Raw genomic sequence first — 20,646 nt, forward strand, 5'->3', positions numbered from 1 at the left:
TTGCATTGTATCCAATGTAATATGTATGTGTTAAGTAGCAAGCAAGGCGACATTTTTGTAAACCGACGTAATCCAGAATTGTTTAAAACATATGGTGAGAGTCTAGCTAATTATGTTATAGAAAATACAGCTTCTTGATAAAAAGTTTGCAGTGTTTGCCTAATAAATAGTATAAGAGGTCTTGAATTAAATAGTTATTAATATAGCACTTTATATAGCTAAGAATAAAGTAATCGAATTTGATTTGTAGTATTTAACCTAAACAAAAATCTCAGCGACTCTGAATGACTTTGTTGCGCAATGAAACGGTTATGGATAATAAAACCATATGCATTTTTTTATGCGGATAATTTTAAACTTTAAATGCACTGTCAATATTTGAATTTTTCATTGGCATTTATTAATGATTCAAAAACACGAATGATTAAAGACCCTCAATCCTGATCAAAACAGGTACTTTAAACGTCTTTAATTCCACGAATTTTGATGATTTTCTGTATTAGCCCCTTACATGGTACTATCTTTTTCAGAACGTTTGATTTTACTCTCATGTACTCCTTCAAATCTTAATAAAAGCATAATAATACATATAGCAACGTTCATTTTCCAAATAACAAAGACATTGTTTAAAAAGTAGAAATCTAAAAACAATAACCTGTATGTCTTGTGTGTTTAGTTTTATGAATTGCATCGAATAAATTTCTTACACTGTATTTTTGATGTACAAATCAAAATTAAGATATCTTATTTACACATGTACATATCAGATTCTATGAATTACCCATAGTCCTTAGTGTTTATTATTTATTACTATACTTTCTATGTACATGTAATCAACAAACTATGTACATGTAATCAACAAAAGTCACGTGATCAACGTCTTGTCGCCCCTTGCAGTAGAGAACTGTTAGTTTATGGCAAAAACAAAAAGTATATGGCATTTTCAAGGCAAATCTAGTGGTTAATTTGATGTCAACCCAACTTCCATAAAATTATTACACAGGAACCGAGTTTTTCAAAGTTATAATAAAGGAAACAGATGTTTTTTGTAAACATGTTCTATATGATAATTACATGGTGGATAAATTGTCCTGGACTGAACATAAGCCATACAGTTCCTTTTGTGAAATGTATCAAAAAACATAAATCAAGCAATATACAGTTTGTGTTATATCTGATTTTATTTGGGTTTTTTTTCTATTGAAATTATGAGTCCACTAAATCAAATTAGAATACACGTTAAATAAAGATTAAATACATCGCTTTATGACAACATATTACGTCATGTTTTGGCGGAAAGGGTCAACCACAGGTTTTATTATGTTCCCAGGGCCTTTGCCTTTGCCATTAGCTGATTTGTCATCATTGTTGTCAGACGTTGTTGGACCTTTGAAAACAAGGATGTTTTGTTAGAATACTCTCATTCATTAAGCACGTTTAAATCAGAGTATACCAACGCTCAGGAAAAGATAGAAGATACTTAATAGGGTAATAAATTACAATTACGCTATATACACGTTTGTGTTGTATGTAAAAGCTGAACATAACGGGTAAAATAATTGAAAAAACCATCAAGAATAACATTCGTCTAAACAATATTTTTTTAAAGAAAACATAAGGAGCATAGCGTGTAAAACCATATATATTCTTGTTCCTTGTGTCAAGGGGCATCAAACGGTATGTAGGTCATTGGCCCCGGGGTGGGTCATGACCCCCTTCGAACAGGAAGTGCACGAATATCTCGAAAACGGTTGAGATCCCCACCCCTTAACCATATATATTCTTGATCCTTAAAGGGCATCAAAAGGTATGTAGGTAATGGGCCTCAGGGTTAAATTTAATTTTTAAAACCGTAATGCACATATATGGAACAGTTCCTATTATATCCCAAAATCCATTTACATGCATCTGTGATAAAGTCTTAATATCAATATTTGTTTGTTAGAACATTATAATTTTCTCAGTTGATACAATTAAGTAATTGACAAATTGTTGCTCAGATTTGATTGTGTACATATGGTAGATTTTGAAAACCAACTACGATAACTGTATGTGGCATATTTTAAAGAAAGCAACTCAACAAATTGTTTTTGTTTAGAAAATAATAACGTTTATTTTTTAAAATGAGTTTTCGTGAATTTTGTGTTCATTCATTTAATTTAAATAAATGTTAACTGACCTAAAATATTTAATGAGAAATTGTTTTTATTCAACACGGATTCACGTATTTTGAACTTGTAATTGCAGCAGCGAAAACAAAACATGTCATTTAAGGACTACATATAGGAAATTATTTGGCCAATTTGTTTTTGTTTTTACATTCTATTAAAGTACGTCTTGTTTGGGCGAATAATTAAAGGCGAGGCAAAACTGTTCGCAAGTGCAGAGGAATAAAAAATTACACTGGGTGAAATCAAAACCTTTAAACAGGATAAGAAACCAGTGAAATATACAGTCTTACAAGGTGATGACGTCAGTTGAATGTCGTCGACAGCAATGTCTCCTCTCTGGTTTCTGATGTTGCTACCTCCCCTTACCGTTTCTATGATAATCTAGGAATTACAAATAGGCAGAATTAATCAATCATTAGTTTGAAGAAATCACAGGATGCAATTTTTGGGCATTATTTATAAATGTTGTTTGTTGTAATACTTCAATTGATAAGTTACTTTTTTGAGACGTTAATATTGAACAATGATAATAAAACTGTAAAACTCGACTTTGAAGACCATGCGTAGGAAAGAAAGACATTTCTTTTTACTTATGGTGTATCGGATAATTAGATTTGATTATCAAAGAAATAAAAAAAACGAATAAAAATAATTTTAATTTCACGATAAGAAACAAATAGGAATTTTTGTTAGGGGGGGGGGGGGTGTTGGGGGGTGTTGGGGGGGGGGTACTAATTACATGTATGATTGGATGAACATAACAGTACCTTTGTTGAGGTCGAAAGACTCAATTCCTTAGCGTACAAAAACCAGTGTTTGGATTGTTTCCCTTTAAACTTTTGTTGGATTATTGTCTCGTAACCGTCTTTTGTTAAAATACTCAGCGAACCAACATGGGATCCTTTCATGTTAATGGCTAGACTGAGACAATAGGTTCCAGCTCAAACAAAATCATATGAATTTCAGAACATTTACATTTAGAGCACAACTGTTTGAATCATGTTTAAGATATTTTTACATGACGCGTTCGGTAGACTTTCGCACAGTCAAAGAATATAAATTCGCGCAAAATAGTACAAATAAAAAAAATGTATTCAATATATTAGGGACCAAAATGTTTTCTTCTAGTTTTAAGTGTCAGAAAGTGCAACCTTTTCTTGGTTTGAGAAAAAATATCACTTTTTGTGATTAAAAAAAAAATAACATGTCTGTCAATTAAATACAATTGTAATTGATGAACGTGAAAAACTTAAGATTTCTTTATTAATGCAAAATCTTTATTTACCCCGAGAAATTCACCGGAACAAAAACAAATGTTTCGTAAATTTGTAATGGGGAGTGTGTAAATGTTTTATTCTTTCAAAAGTACTTGGGACATTTTCCCATATCTTTTTAACGTCAACACCGTTGAAATTTTCAGATCGTTTACAACTGCCAAATTGCTAATGACTTTATTTAATTCATGATGAAGATCTTGACTGAAAAGTTTTCTATACTGAATAAATGTAGAATAAATTATGATGATTATGACATATGTTCTTATTTACCATTAAAATCAACATTACTCTCCAAACTGGCGACGTCCCCAGGGAAATGATTGGACGCCTCTGCGTATTTGAAGTAGCTTCCGTTGTACGCAGAGTCAGGTCCTGTTCTTTCTGTTAATGTACTTCCCTGGAAATCAAATTATTACTTAACATCAAATTAATTTTATTAATATATATTTTTTTGCAGGATGGGTCTTTAATCCTGCTGTAATTTTAGAGAAATTTGTATTGCACTGATTGCAATATTACATTGTTATCATTTGATGAGTAAAACAACCAACATATTATTTGGAATTGTACACTGTGCAGTTTTATACCATTTCTCGAGTAAAGTCGAAATCGTCATCAGTACTTTCAACAAGGAAACAGTTCTCTTCAATTTCCATCTCAAAGTCGCATTTGTATGTGACAAACGTTTCTGCAATAATAATATTCTCCAAGAAAATGTATTAGGAAGTTAGGAATTTATCTCTAGTTTCTATATGTATATCTTTAAATGCCACCCCACGTAGGAATTATACAAGTTGATAAATAGTGTTAATGTTAAAAAAAAAATTACAGGTAAAATACATTCGTTGAAAATGATAATACGTAAATTGTAAACAAGACAGAGTACAAATCATACATTGTAATCAAACGTAGCATTAACATTGACAACATACGTGAATCACACAGCTCCCCTTCCCATCCTTCGTCACAATTACATTGTGTCTGCGTCTCTAGCAAGGCCTCGCATTGTCCATTGTTACAGTTTGTATTAGAACATGGATCTAATAGAAACATCGAACAGACATTAGAATCAACTCTTGAATAGTAGTGTCTACAGTTTTGTCTGTAGAAAGATTATTTTTCTACAAACAGGTTAGGTTTTCACACAATGATTTATATACATGTTTGATAAATTTAGATAAATTATGCATGGACAGACATTTACACGTTAATACGCAGTGTAGCGAATTCAGTAATAAAATACCTTGACCAACTTGTTTTTGCTGTATTAGTTATTTTAGGTAGCATGGATTCTTTAATTAATAAATTGTTTCAAAAGTTTCTTTTGTTGTGTAATAAAAACGTACCAATGTTGCAGGATGTACCAAACCATCCGTCATCACAAATACAATGGGTGTGATTTTCCGACAAAATTTCACAGCTTCCTTGGTTACAAATCACATTTGCGCACGGATCTACAAACAGGATTATAGTCCGTAAATTAAAATAAAATAAGATGCGTCTTTATTTACACTTATTTAGTACTCACTTAAAACCATGCCATTTTTTCTATTTTTTTTAATCGTGCGCTCAACATATTGAAATGCATAAGATAATATTTTAAACATTAAGTGGAGAGAAAACGGATGTGGATTTCATTGACTATTGACTAGCGATCGACTAACTCAAGAATTGATCAATACATACCGACGTCACAGAACTCTCCAAACCAGCCAGGGGTACAGTTACACCGTGTCTCTGTGTCTGATACAACTTCACAGCTCCCCTGGTTACAGTTAACAACTTCACAGGCATCTAAAAAAGAATCACATTACAATTAAAAATTCACATAAAAAATCTCTTCAATATACGCGATTAAGTTTTGTATTATCTGCAGTTGCATATATTCATGAACTATAATAGTAATATAAAAAAATCAAGAACAGGTTTTTAAGAAGGCTTGATGGGCAACAAATTAGCCTTCAGCCATCATATCGTAAATTTTAAGATATGATTTAAAGAGCACTATATATTTATTTAGTAAAACAAACTCCCTTAATTCAACCTTTTCAATTTTTCGCATTTTTGTTTATTCATATATTTAGTTCTTCTTCAAAAGGAGATCAATAGAGTCTACAAAATGGCCACGACCATCGAGCCATCTTAAATTCAAAATGTCATCTGTGTTTGATTCATACTTACGAAAGGTACACAGTTCCCCAAACCACCCTTCTTCACAGTTGCACTTGGTCTGATTTTCTGACAAACCTTCACAACTTCCATGTTTACAAGTCGTATTTTCGCATGGATCTACATCGAAGAAAATGCATTATTTACTGAAAGACACCAGACAACCATAACATTTTTTTGGTATTTTGACAAGTACTTTTTTAAGGAAAGACAGAGATTTGTAATGCAGAGAAGCAAAAATCGTCTTTATCAAAAAAATATTGAATCATTTTTTTTCTCGGAACTTACCGACATCACAAAACTCTCCGAACCACCCCGTGCTGCAATTACATTGTGTCTGAGATTCTGATACAACTTCACAGATCCCCTGGTTACAATCTACACTTGCACAAAGATCTACAAAATATAAAAGAAAACATATTTTTGTAAGTCTCAGTTGGAGTGAAAATCTGCGTTGCTTGTCTTCTGCTAAATGTTGAATAATATATTTCTGTTTATAAAAGTTACAGGGTGCATATTAAATATGGGTAAATTTTAATGAATAAAAAACTCTTTAGGAGATAATATCATATAAACTTTCCATAAAGACATTTTGGCTAATGCCACCTTTAGTGCTTTTTCCTGTAATACTGTTAACTATCTTTTATTCGCGCGAGAAAAAAAATTGCGAGGTTAGCAAAAACCTCCTTGTCGAAAATAGTTTTCACAGCAAATTAATCCTAGCCGTACGTTTGTTAATTACTGCATGAACTCGTATTAGGCTGGGTAGCGAACATTAATCGTCGCGAACCAGTTTATTGGAAGTTAATTACAAAATAAACGCGCTGCAAATTAAAAATTTTATTTATTATTATAATAATTAATCTGTTTCAGTAAAAATAAATGCAACATACCGTTTTGACAAAACTCCCCAGTGAATCCTAAGGGACACTTGCATCGAGAAGCAGAGTCGACAATGAGTTCACAGATTCCGCCATTTTGACAAACATTACCACAGGGATCAACTTTGTCTATAAAAAAACACAACACATATTTAAGTGACTTAGAAAAAGCTAGGCAAACATTTACACATTGCCATGAAATTCTGTATACATGCTATATTATAGTAAATTATATTTGGTTCATATTCTAAATTAATTAAGCAAAAACTGCAAAAAACAATACATATCAAACTGGATAAAAGCACATGGTGTTATTAAGCTATAATTATTTATTACAAAATGGCAATCGAAGTTACATCAGCATTTGTTGCCGGATTCTGACACAAGAAAAAGTTCACAGTTATTTAAAGCAATATGAGCTGCATTTTTTAGAATATTATTTTGCTGCTAAAACCTGCTAGTATGATAAGTCTGCTTGTAAATTAAATTCATATGATAAATAAGATTTTAAAGAATCACTAATTTTCGTCAGAAGAATGATTTTTCTTCTAAGGAATATATCACAGAACAATTTTTGTACAGGGCGACAATAATTCACTTTTGCTTCAATAAAGGCTTCTTTACGACTTTTCCAATAAAAATATGGCTAAAAGAATTTTAAAAACCATGATATTTTTGTCATTTTAGTAAAAAATAAAATTTTCGTAAAAAAAAATTTCAGCATGAAAATTGCAGCTCATGTTGCTTTAAAACCAATGCTACATGAAACTTACTACACAGATTTGGAGTAATCCGTATGTTATCAAATATCAGGTGTTGAAAGCCGTACACTCCCTCAAACTCAATCTGCAAAATAGTAATATATTAAACAAAATGAATATTTATATTACACCTCCTATCTTTTTATATATAAAATCAAACTATTGTAACTGATTTTACAATATAGAACACCATTTCTCAATACGCTGCTAAAACAAACGTTATCAATAGTATATAGTTGGTATACACTCGATTCAATGCGCAAATATAATGTCATATCATCTCTTATGATTTAATCTGTATCTCGTCTTTGATTTATTAGTATTTTTAACCAATTAAAAATATAACTTTATCTGTGTTTGAACTCCAAAGATACTGGCGCTTTTATGTGCTGAAGTTGAATTTTATGCTTATTATATGTTGTACAACACAACCAATTTCTTTCACTTATATCAAGTTATACGTATGCATACTTTCATATTATCGACGGCGGGAAGGTCAACTTCCCCAGTGGCCCAGTCGTTGCCAGTATTTTCATCGAACACAACACTCGATGTTCCAGAGTCACTGAAAACTCGAACCGTCAAAGTGGTCGGGTATGCATCCCCTACATTGTTGTCAGCTATTGCGTAATCAAACCGGAGACATCGGCTGGCCCCTAAGTAACAAAATAAATGAAAAGAAAAGAAAACCTCCTTAAGGAAATGTTTCCATTAGTACAATACCTTAAGTTATCAAAGTTAATTTGACACCCCAAAACAAATTATGGAACATAGTAATAATCCAAATTTAAAAAATAGATAGTCAATTACATTACAAATACGAAAGTGAATCTCTAACCAAACTAGTCATACAACATTTTTCAGCAGTATGCCTAAAGCAATCACATACCTATTGAAATAAATGATAACGTTAAAACAAATATGTAATCTTATATTTACTTTCAAATACTGCTGACGTCTCCAGCTTTGCTCTGTAAGTATAGTAAAATGCCGTTGCAAAGAGGTTATTGCGTAGTGTAGCCATCAGGTCACCATCGGATGCAGTTTTTGTGAAGCCATTCAAGTTTGAGTACTACAAAAAGAAAAAAAAATACCCATTACACAGACAGTCCTTTTTTAAATTATCCCAGTTTACCATAATTATGAAAGCAGAAATTTTAGAACACCTGACATCAGGCTACCTACGGTTATTACATCTACTTCATTTTTTTTTTCAAACACTACGGGGTATTTTTTTTTTGTTGATTAGAGAGGTGCAAGAGTAATCCTAGTTTACTTGTTTGCAGTCATCGAAATCTCCGGTAGAATTCCATTGTCTACTTTAAAAATAGCAGGTAGACGCTGGAGATATTCTGGACCAGTTCTGGAGGTAGCAAACGAATACACCATATGTCACTATCCTAGTCCTTGCAATAAAAACAAACCTTGTTTGTAGACCATTGGAAATCGACCCCTGTTGAGCTATGTGTCATCAGCGTGGTAAAATCGTCTTCAAAGCTGTCTGTCACCGTGGCAGTAGCTGTATCAAACAATACAATGACCTTGTCAGCAAGTACAATGTTACATTAGGACACATGCGAACTGACAACTCTCTTAATCTACAAAAACTAATAATACAAATATCATTAGAATTTATAGCACTATCATTGACCTATTACATACCCGCGACTGTATCACAGTTAGTACCAGAATACCCTTCAGTACAGACACAGGTGTACTCGTCAGTAGTGGCGCCATCTACACACGTAGCGGGGTATTTACAAGGGAGGATACTGCATGCTACAAAAACGATAAGCACATCTAAAAAAACAAATATTGATAAACAAATGTACAAAACATAAATTAGAGATAAACAAATAGACTTAAAAACAGTTGTATTACAAAAAGACAGAGGTATAAAGTAAACATAATTTGAATTCAATCACATCATAAAAGATTATACTTATAACCAAACTGTTATAGATTCGGAGAAAAAAAAAACGACGAAAACACGTGGTAAGTTAATGAGCAACTATCGATCATATTTCAACATAGAGTTTTAGCGTCCTAATGAGACGTTCTTATTAATGATTTTTCTTTCCGATTTATTGTTCATCATTCTTCTGTATATTACGACAGTTATTAACTAAATATCAAGAATTTCAAAAAGTAGGTACGTTTAGTGCTTAACATAAATCCTGGTTTATTCCAAATCTATAACATGCACGTCTTAAAACTCGTTTAAAGCAAAGAACACTGCATTAGATTTTGGACGAGTTTTCATAACCGGTAATCCCAAACGCTAAAACGGTTGTAAATAAGTATATCTCAGAGAAGACACCCATTTACACAATGATCAGTATAACTGTGATTTTACCGGATGGCTCTGCTGTGACTGTCATGGAGAATCCCTTCCCAGGAGTCACTGCACTGTACTGCTCACTGTCAAAGCGGACCACCATCATATTGGTGGGACCCAGGTTCTTCTTTGTGAAGATCGCACCACCAGAGTCACCACATATTCTGATACATGGAGAAAAATCATCTGATATCCCAACAACTACAAAGACATCTTAGATTCTGACACATGTGTGTGCATATATAATTCGTCAAGTCAACGGGCATGCTTTGTCATTAGTTTAAGCTTAAACAAAAAGTAAAAGGCATAAACAAGTCACAATATGATATTGTTACATGTTTGTCAGGACATTTCATTTTAAGGTGACTATTAGAATAATCAGCCAATGCTGCTTTAATGTTCAGAAAACATGGTGTGACGTCATAGATTAAAGTTCAGTGGCAGCGGGAAATTCAAATTAAGAAATCGACATTTCGTGACTGATGTCTTTTCCCATTTTTAAAAGAAAATACATTGAACAATCAATAAAAGTAAAATTAATGTTATCGATTGGAGTGATTATGCATGCATGGTTTCCTTTCCCTTTCCGTTTTTTTCTCACATCTCATTATGAATGTACAATGAATTCTTACAATTTCCCGTCAGTCCCGGAGAGATAGTCCCTGATTTCTATGTAGTGGTAACAGTTGTCCTGGTCACTGGTTGGCAGATCGAGGCTATCGACTTCGACCTTGATCTTCGTTTTTTCAGGTCCCTGTCCAAATATAATACACTGAATTTCGGAAGAGGACGTCACAGAAGATGATAGAAGATGGCTAATATAGTAGTCATTTCAATTAACGCAATTCCATGTTGGATAAGATGTATATTTAAGTTTGTGTCCTATCTTTCAAAATGTTGACAATTTATATGGCATAGGCCTATGTTGATTTGAACGTGGATATTCATTCTTTCAAAAAAGGGAGAACAAACCCTGGAGCAATTTGGAAGCAAGTGTCTTAGTTATCTTCAATTTTCAAATTCATGTTTTTAATATCTAATAGTCAAACACAGACCAATATGAATAGCTACAGCTGTATAACACTTACCTTAATCAACCATGTGCATGTCAGGTTGGTTTGATACCCAAACATTTCGATTTTGTCTGATGATCCAACAGTCAAATTTACTAAGCCTCCGCATTCTACAATTACATTCAAGGCAAGTTAATAACTACTGTAAAAGAGGTTAAATACGCTGCTATGTTCTAACAGTACGCGTATGTATAAAATGAAAATACGCGTTTGTGTTGTTTACCACTCCAAAGTTGTGTTACATTGTACCTTACACGTGTATGTTTTTCACGCAATTCCAAGTTCACATGTACCGCTTAACTCATGTATATTTCTCTCACGCTTAAATAGCCACTTGCACAGTAATTTAAAGGTGACTGATAGGCATTCATTTTTCTATGATATGCATTTAAGAACAAATAGATCACTTCACTTTTATATATAAGTTATAATTAATAACGAGTAACTAATTTATATTGAATGTATTATGATGAATTATTAATACAAGTACAGTAAAACACATTTCTAACGAAGTGCAAGGGACATAGGATTTAACTTCATTGTAAGCGTAATTCGTAATAGCCATCAAATGCAAGTTAACAACATAAAATAAAGTCACGAGGAATGAAAATAATTTCGTTCTAAGCGTCAATTCATTATAAGCGTGTTCGCCAAAACCTGTTTTACTGTAATTAGTCATGAGTAAACTGGGATTGTAATATAGGCAGGTTAGCTAAAGATCACACATACCAGGATTAGTGTCCAGCTCTGTACAGTCCGGTCCTGTCAGTCCCTCCACACACTCACAGCTACACACGCCATTGATCTGTTTCACAAAGCCTCCGTTTTGACAAACTGGGGGATCTTTACAGTCATCTTGAAAAAAAACCCAAATACTAATAGAAAAATATTTTAATTCGGTCCGTTTTTTTCTGTTGTTCAAATCTTGTCAATGAAATTATCAAATTTAGAAAAGTTAACGTAATTATGATACATATCTATGATTATACATATGTGACAGACGTGTTTTGTTGTTATTTTGTTTTATACGATTAAAACAATTATTCCAAAACTCAAGAGTATTAGATTATGACCAGTACACACCGGCACACTGGTAGAACGCGTTTAATTCCGCTTTATCATAGAAGGAGAGATCCGTCTGTTGTATCTGGGTCAGATATTCCAAATCTGGGTCATTGACATACATGTATGTTGTGGATCCATACTGCAAGAGAATAATCAATATCTATTTAAAATATTTTTTTATATCCGACGTCGTTGATAACGTCTAGAATGTATCTATTTTCATTAAGTATTTTTTTTTTCGCCCAAATCGTATAAAATTCTTAACATCCAAACCTTCATTATATCATTAATGGAGAAAACAATTCTTCCTGCTATGTATGAAGTGCATATCAATTGAGAACAACGTCAACCATGATCTCTTTATGGATATTTTAAATTTTGATTTTATATATTTTATTTCAAATGAGTCATTGTTTACTTGTACCAAAAGGTCAGCCGGATTAAAAAAAAACAGGTCTATAAACTTTTTAGATGACTGGTAAACATAGGTATACATCTATAGAGAGTTGTCTTGTGAACTGAGCTATGTATAACAAGATATCTGTGAGCCAATGCTCACTAGTGATACCCCCGCTCTGATGTGAATATGCAAAATAAGCAAAGTCGACATTTAACAGAAAGCTGGCATCCGATTGGTACAGAAATATATCCCACAATATAGCATGCCTAAACAAATAGTGTGTTAAAATTTCAAGCATCTGCGATAAATAGCTGCTGAGAAATCTTTGAGGAAAATTTGTTTGAAAATTTTGGCTAAAATAAACAAAGTACTCATTTAACAGGAAGTTGACGTCCGATTGGTACAAAATTATATCCCACGATATGGCATGCCTTAACAAACACTGTTTAAAAATTTCAAGCATCTGCGATAAACAATTGCTGAGAATTCTTAGACGGATTTTTTTGAAAATTTTAGCTAAAAAATAAACAAAGTCGTCATTTAACAGGAAGTTGACGTCTGATTGGTACAGAAACAAATCCAACGTTATAGCATGCCTATACAAATATTGTGTAAAAATGTCAAGCATCTGCGATAAATAGTTGCCGAGAAATCTTTGAGGAAAATTTGTTTGAAACTTTTGGTTAAAAAATAAGCAAAGTCGTCATTTAACAGGAAGTTGACGTCCGATTGGTACAAAAATATATCCCACGATATGGCATGCCTTAACAAACACTGTTTAAAAATTTCAAGCATCTGCGATAAATAGTTGCTGAGATAAATGCGACAGAAATTTTTGTTACGGACGGACAGACAGACAGACAAACAGACAAGGGTAAAACAGTATACCCCCGCTCCGAAGGAGCGGGGGTATACTGTAGATTCCTAATTAAACGCGAGGAATTAATATCCGCGTAAAAACGCGAGAAACACATCTTGCGAATTTTAAAATCTCGCTTTTATTTTTCGGACATAAGTAAACTACATGAAACTATGATAAAAAATTGGCATTCGCGATTTGATGTTCTCGCGTTTTGATGAAAAACGGTTAAATCGCGGAATTAAGTACTCGCGTAAAATAAGGAATCTACAGTAATAAGTTGCCAGGAGCTATACATGGCTAGAGAGGTGTCTTAATATTGAGCCAAACATGTCGATAAATTTGACTTGTTAACGTAGCTATACATGTCAAAAAAGTTAACAGCGCTATACAAGTCTAGAAATTTAACTTGTAAACAGAGTTAGTACACGTCTAGAAATCTGTCCTGTTGATACAGCTATGCAACCCTAGATGGTTGTCAAAAACTACACGTCTAGAAAGTTGTCATGTTAACAGAGCTAGCTTATTTATAAATCTGTAAGACACACTTCCGAATTTTTTCAGTTGACTAAATGACAATCCTATGTTCTATCCTGTATTTACCGTTAACCCATACTGTAGAACAGAGCTAAGGTCGTACTCCCTGGCGTTGTATAGGGAATATCCTTGGTAGTTCAGCTCGTTCCCACTAGACACTGCCGCCCAGTTAAACGAGAGAAGTTGATTCCGATCTTGTGCTCTAGATTGTTCGTGCATAGTCCCTGCGGCGTGTAGCATCTCGTGTAGAGATATGTCGATCTGTCAGGCATATGAATATTTGTGTTGGTTACAAATTATTCAAAATAGATAATGACATTGTAAATAAATGTACATGTTTACTGAAATTCATTTCAAGATTTACAGATCAATATGTAAGACTGCTATAATTGTTCAATTTACATAAGCGTTGTATTAGATGGTTAAATAAAAAAAATTGCAGGAAAACTGCAACCCGTTAAATCGACCTTTAATGAAAAGATGTGTCATGGAACTGCTTTGAATTGAATAAAACTAAATTATTGTGATGAAGCCATGTATTTTATGCTATTTCAAACATTGCCATATGAATAAACTCAATAATAGTTTCAAGATGTGCATGATTGTGTGAAAAATCATTCACATTTCTATGTAATATGCATTTTCTAGACATAAGGGGATGTGAAATAAAGGGAAAATAAACTGAATTAGTTTACTGAACATAAAACTTATTCAAATTTGATTATTTTCTTGTAAACATGAAAGTAGTATTTATTGATACATACATTCAGAGGGGCCAAGCCCGTTTTAACATAAATTTCAATGTAACCATAAATAAAGAAAGGGGTCCAACTCTGACCCAGATAAAAAAAAAACTACCAGCTCGCTTCAAAAGCCTAATAAATCAATTAATATTTGAAACAATCCCAATATGCATGTATTTTTCAGAAAAGTGATGTCTGAGATACATTCATGCCGAACTTCAAGTTGATGGATCTTAAAATAGCGGGGATATACGTCATTATTCTCTCGAAGTCGCCAGTTTATTTTTACTCGGACATTTACCGGTCCAGGGCTCACGGTGGGACAAGTCGAGAAACATTCGCACGAATCTTTTAAAATCTCAAATCAAACGCACGCTACTTACATCCTTAAATTCCAATAAAATTTCTTAAAGACTCTCCAAACTGAACTTTTATTTTGCAGCCACATCAACTTCTGACCAGACCGGCCATTGTGATCGCTAATGTTAAACTCAGTTTCATTGGTTAATATTCCTGATGGTCCAATCAGAATCAGTCTTTCTCGAAGACGTGAAAATGCCTGGCCCTGTCAGAAGTCAATGTGGTTGCAGAATAAAAGTTCAGTATGGAGAGTATTTAAGGGATTTTATCGGAGTCTTTGTATGTACATGTAAGTAGCGTGTGTTTGATGTAAGATTTTAAAAGATAAGTGCGAATGTCTCTCGACTTGTTGCAATACTGCTGCTGTCATAAGCAAAATCCCATCATGAGCCCTGGACCGGTAAATGTCCGAGTAAAAATAAACTGGCGACTTCGAGAGAATAATGACGTATATCTCCGCTATTTTAAGATCCATCAACTTGGAATTCGGCATGAGTATATCTCAGACATTACTTTTGTGAAAAATACATGCATATTGCGATTGTTTTAAATATTAATTGATTTATTAGGCTTTTGAAGCGAGCTGGTATTTTTTTTTTTATCTGGGTCATAGTTCGACCCCTTTCTTTATTTATGGTTACATTGAAATTTATGTTAAAACGGGCTTAAAGTTACATATTAGGGGTAGAAATTTGAGCTTTCGAGGTCGAAAGTAATTGGAGCAAGGGGGAAAGTAGTCATGTTGTATGTTTTATTTGATAAAATAAAATATATCGGAAAGGACAGATATGATTAATAACAATATATGTGTGTCTTAATTAAAGATAAATGTTTTTTTTTTATTTTTTTGTGTAGAATTTCATTAGAGACATTATTTAGCCAATTAGTGTGTTTGATATGTAGTGTAGAATATTTTTTATTGATCTCATATTTTACTCAGGTTTACCATTATCAGCAATGTCACAAAAATGTATAATTATGTAATTGATTAATCCGAAGACCTAAGAAATTTACATATGGGTGCTTCAATGTTTGTAATTGTTATTACGGTGTCTTTTTATCTTTTTACCTGGTGTCAAAAACAAGATGTGCTCAGGTGTCAACAGATTTTTCTTTGTCAAGGGATTATCTATGTTAACTCAATTATTTCTTTATGGCCAGTGTCCGTCGATAAGGTCACGTGGGTTAATTTTTTAATTACCAAAATTGTTCTGAACAAAGAATCTAATTTTTGATTGGTCGAAATAGATCAGGGAAGCCCAGGTCTCCGATTGAGATAGCGTGCCCTACCTCGGCCATTTCTAATCGGAGACCTGCATCAATAAAGTTGTTCAGTTAATTAATCAAGGCTTCCCTGTATCTGATTTCAGAGTCGCTAGTCCCAAACCTTTTGGACCGGATTTAGTGACTAAGGGTCCTCCACTGCCAAGCGAGTTGCTATTCCCCGTACTTATAGTGTCGCAAAGTCATAACATCAATAACATCTTAAACACGACGCGACAATACATTTATCGTTTTTGTATCCAGCTAATTTTTCTCATGCTATAAAAAAGCTTTCATCGTCAGAGATACTAGGTGAAATTTATCATGATTCCTAAAGTGAGCGAAGTCGCCCATGAGCTGATTTAAGAAAAGCTAGAGGTAGCTAGAGGTAGCTAGCGTATAACAGTTATTTTCGCGTTTTGCTATATTTTTTTTCAAATTTGTACGAGTTATCGATATCCGTAACGTGTAATCATTCATACTGTAGTAATAAACACTCACATAGATACAACCACTCTCGTACATCCAAAGCGTCTGTTGACTCCAACCAAGATGTCCAACGTACGATGCACATCTAAGTTACATAATTGTGTACAATAATGTTTCAAGATAGACTATAAATCATATGTGTCTGAAACATTCTTAACTTTACATGAAAAATGAATAATTTTACAGCCTCTGATTGTTTTTTGCAAATAGTTTCTGTTTGTAAATTTTATTTTCATTTCTGCGCAATGTTACATTTTTTTTCAAGTTGTTCCTTTCTGTTTAGATTTCAGGATATTTTTTTAAAGATTTTTACCATCGTGACTGAAATCAGCATTCACAAAATATAATGCATAAATGCATTGAAACAGTTGTTTCAATTTTTTTTTATAATTTTTTCTTTTTTTTTTTATCTTACCTAGCCTCGTTTCCGACTACTCTGATGTATTCAGTCTCTGTAGTTCTGGGAATCCACTGGAGACAACCCGCCTCGTTAAATCGATCGACCGCCGTTGAAAATATTGACTTGATATTAGTAGCTAGAGAGAAGAAGCATACTATTCACCGAAAACTGAATTTATTGTTAGAATGAATATAAGAATTCCTACGAATAAATAAAACTTTTTTCACTTATCGAGAGCAGAGATTTGTTGTCTCGAATATTGTTTGGTGTGAACAAGTTTTGTCGTAGAAATGTGATGACAACATGGTTGTGAATAAAGCTTGATCGCCAAAATAAAAACTCCCCGCAAACCCAGATATAACCGGCGATCAATCGCTCAATAAAAGGAGCCTGGAGTTTGAAACGTGCGTTTGTATCATGCCATGTGAATAATGAAATTGATGGTTACATGTATTAAGCTTAGTGGCAAGAGGGTGCTAATTTATGTAAAATACATTTCGGAGTAAACGTTGAGAACAACGTTGGGTATAACGCATGTATTTCGTTTCGACATTTACTGCTACTGGCTTTGAATATCTGACAAATTGATGAGATATACATGTATTTTCAACATTTGTCATTGATAATCAATTAATCAAAAGGATTTAAAACAAGTCCTTTCAATTTATGAATATTTCTCTTTTTATGAAAGATCGTTACTAACACATAAGTCAAAAAGCAATCGGTCTATTAGATTAACGATTACCTTAACATAAAACAAAGATTTTTTTGACGATATGAAACTTACCATTTGTATAAGTCGTTGTATCGATTTCGTAAGGGATCGTCCTATTCGGCCATTTGACGCCCTCCTCGGAAACGAAGACTCTCTTCATTCGGTTTGGAGGTGCTTTCTGTTGATAAGAAAATGTGTCATTTGTGAAAGTAAAATGGCTTATTCCCTATTCACATTACAACAATTAAAATCTAAATAGTATAGTAAAATTAATACAAATGAAATTGGGCAATACTATGATTTTAATATGATTAAAATGTGACCAAGTTATTTGTAGACCCTATTAACACGTTTCAAAGTTTTACATGTACGTGCATTAGCCAACTAATTCATGATAAGTTCAAAAAATTGAAATTTCATTTCCTGTTCGGTTTGTCATTGATCGTGTATGAATTAAAGTGTTGGTGTTTCAATCAATTTCTTATAGTACATTAACATGTAACACATATGATATAAATTCAACAATATTGCGAAATGACTTCGATAATTTGATATTATAGATTGCATGCTTGCAAATATGCATACGGTTTCTTATTTTTGCTTTTAATGGATGCGCGTGCCCCTATGTTATATATAAATCTTACCGCATCGTGCTGTGGTCTTGGCGGATGTCTATCCAGTTTATTTGCCTCCTTAGATTTTTTGGGTTTCTTGTTGATATTCTTTGGCTGTAAAATGTAATTATAAAAAAATCTATATATACGCAATATACTGTGGAATAAATAAAATCCGTGGGGGCGAATATTCGTGGATTACATCATTCGGATGCACCTAACTGTACAATCATGGTTTTTTTTTACCTTTTCAGTATAGATAAATGCATTTCATAACCGAAAATTCGAATCATTACGTTATTGAATTTATTACGTGTACTCCGAAAAAATATGAATAAGAAAGTATAAACAAACAAATAAAACTTCAGATTATGTTCTTTTTGATATCCTTTTTTCGCATGTTATAAATATCTTTTTTCTTTTTTTTTTTTTTGGGGGGGGGGGGGGGGAGAGGGGTGGTAATATGTAAATAGTGTTATATTTATGTAATAATTGGTAGTTAATTAACCGAATTATTTATATTGTACTAATATGCGACAAATGCAATGTTCACCTTTGAAAAGAACTAGTTGGTGAAGAATTGATAGATAAAATAAAAAGAAGGATTCATTTTTTTTCTTTACAAAACTTCAATATCACCTATTTCCTCAAAAAGAAAAAGCGGTCGGGAGGATACAATTACTACTTTCTTCCTAGCATCATTTTGTGTTTTTCGTATACAGGATTTTGTTAAGGCTATGGGCCGGAAACTGGTTTCGTAGTGAAAGAAACAACTGATGCAGGGTCGATTGGTCAAAGAATAGTTCAGTCGGAAGTCTGTTTAACGAAAACTCATAAAACATTGCTCTTTTTGTTTTCAGAATGCACAGTTTCCGCTATATATCGGCAAGCACTACATCTGTTGCACTGCACGTTTAACGGAGAGTTTCGATTTAACGTTATATTGAAAGACATGCAGTTTAACAGATTTATGCCTCGTTAAAAGTGATTATTTTAACCATAGACGGATTTCAATCTTGCATGTATAAATGATAATAATAAATGAAATTGGCGATGATATTTTTTTAAAATGCAGTCCAGAATGTCAATGCATCGAAAAAAAATATATAATTTTCATTCTTTTCCTGATTAGAATTGCAAAAATAAAAACACTTAACATTTTATGAAAGATACATTAAATACATTGATACAATGGTTTATATGATATTTAAAATAGGGTAGAGTCAAATTTGTTAAATTTAAAAGGTGCACGGAATATATCGAATAAGAAATTTATGAAATAAACAATCACCTTGGTCTTTTTCCCGGCCTTGAACACAAATGTTCTTTCGGCGTATTCTTCTTCAAGTGAATTCTCGTCCAAAAGAGTCTGACATAGATGTTAAGTTTATGTACACATTTTGAGCAATCGCATTATCCTGAGGTGTTTAAGGACATTTGCTTCATGAGAGAGAGAGAGAGAGAGAGAGAGAGAGAGAGAGAGAGAGAGAGAGAGAGAGAGAGAGAGGGTCCCATGAAATTATGAATTTTTTTACCTTATCAAGTTCCTGCGGATCGAACTTCCCCTTTCCCTTTTTACCCTTTGGCGCTCTTTTGTAACGGGGACTGTTGTGCAAAACGTCTTGCCCTGTAACACGTTATCAAAATTATGGTTTTATTGCATACGTTATGAAACTGTACATTATCACAACAATGACGACTAATTTTTGCTGTCATCTGTTGTTGAAAAATTTGGAAATCCATTTGAAATGAATTTGTAAAGCCTTTTAAAATCTATAATTTGACTTGCTTCAATTATTAATAAAGTAGTCGGATTGTTTATTGGTCTTTCAACTAAGAAAAAAAACATAAAATGTCCAAAAGAATTTTTAAAAAAATCTCATTCAATAAGCATTAAAAAAAATAATAAAACATTTCCAGTTGCATTACTCTAAGGGGAAAACTCCAAAAAGCACTTACCGTTAACGGATTTCGATAAGCACAGTGGTACGATATAAAAGGAAAAACATAGCACAACAAGTAAACCAAACGGTTGCATTTTGCCACAAAAGGATTATCAAGATCAACAGTTGATCACCGAGGTTTATATACGCATTCTTTGACGTCATGCTCTTCTTGAATGGCCTCCCTTGTAAATGTATATTCATCTGAACCTGGTAAATGATGCTAAAGGAGTATTATTTGAGGAAAATAAATTTACCAATTAGATCTACTTTATTTTTTTTTTCTTGACGGATTGTTTAGCCACGAACTACCGTATATCAGAGTTTTTTCGCGTGTCACATAATTTACGAAAATGAAGAAAATGTGTAACTTTTATATTTGCGTCAGAAATTTTTTCCGAATTACAAACGTTCTTTTAGCAAACAATACCGGATATAATTTCTGGGTATTGAATGTTTTGAAATAAAAATGGGATTAGGAGAAAAGGAACAATTAAATAATCGTGAAAATTACCGGATATACGGTATTTTCAAGTAGAGAAAAACTCAATAAATCTTAAAGTTGAACGTGAATATTTTCCTATATTT

General features: G+C 33.0%; 1 protein-coding gene across 1 annotated transcript; it reads right to left on the reverse strand.

Annotated features, from left to right (window-relative positions):
- Nucleotides 1-1,197: 1,197 nt before the first annotated feature.
- On the reverse strand, nucleotides 1,198-20,152 carry LOC105321325 (neurogenic locus notch homolog protein 1). Its single transcript, XM_066084540.1, has 29 exons — nucleotides 20,075-20,152; nucleotides 19,651-19,742; nucleotides 19,407-19,484; nucleotides 18,146-18,229; nucleotides 17,574-17,679; nucleotides 16,802-16,922; nucleotides 16,399-16,471; nucleotides 13,598-13,792; nucleotides 11,754-11,874; nucleotides 11,400-11,525; nucleotides 10,686-10,780; nucleotides 10,230-10,351; nucleotides 9,616-9,761; nucleotides 8,922-9,038; nucleotides 8,684-8,778; nucleotides 8,199-8,331; nucleotides 7,731-7,915; nucleotides 7,272-7,344; nucleotides 6,511-6,627; nucleotides 5,906-6,013; nucleotides 5,630-5,737; nucleotides 5,135-5,242; nucleotides 4,795-4,902; nucleotides 4,381-4,488; nucleotides 4,036-4,136; nucleotides 3,719-3,845; nucleotides 2,939-3,111; nucleotides 2,462-2,552; nucleotides 1,198-1,387 (listed from the first exon to the last, which is right to left on the reverse strand). Exons 5-29 carry the CDS (start codon nucleotides 17,659-17,661, stop codon nucleotides 1,278-1,280), a joined length of 2,949 nt encoding a protein of 982 aa, XP_065940612.1. The 5' UTR covers nucleotides 17,662-17,679; nucleotides 18,146-18,229; nucleotides 19,407-19,484; nucleotides 19,651-19,742; nucleotides 20,075-20,152; the 3' UTR covers nucleotides 1,198-1,277.
- Nucleotides 20,153-20,646: the final 494 nt, after the last annotated feature.

The sequence above is a fragment of the Magallana gigas genome, chromosome 1 (genome assembly GCF_963853765.1).
Source record: "Magallana gigas chromosome 1, xbMagGiga1.1, whole genome shotgun sequence".
NCBI classification, from domain to species: Eukaryota; Metazoa; Mollusca; class Bivalvia; order Ostreida; family Ostreidae; genus Magallana; species Magallana gigas.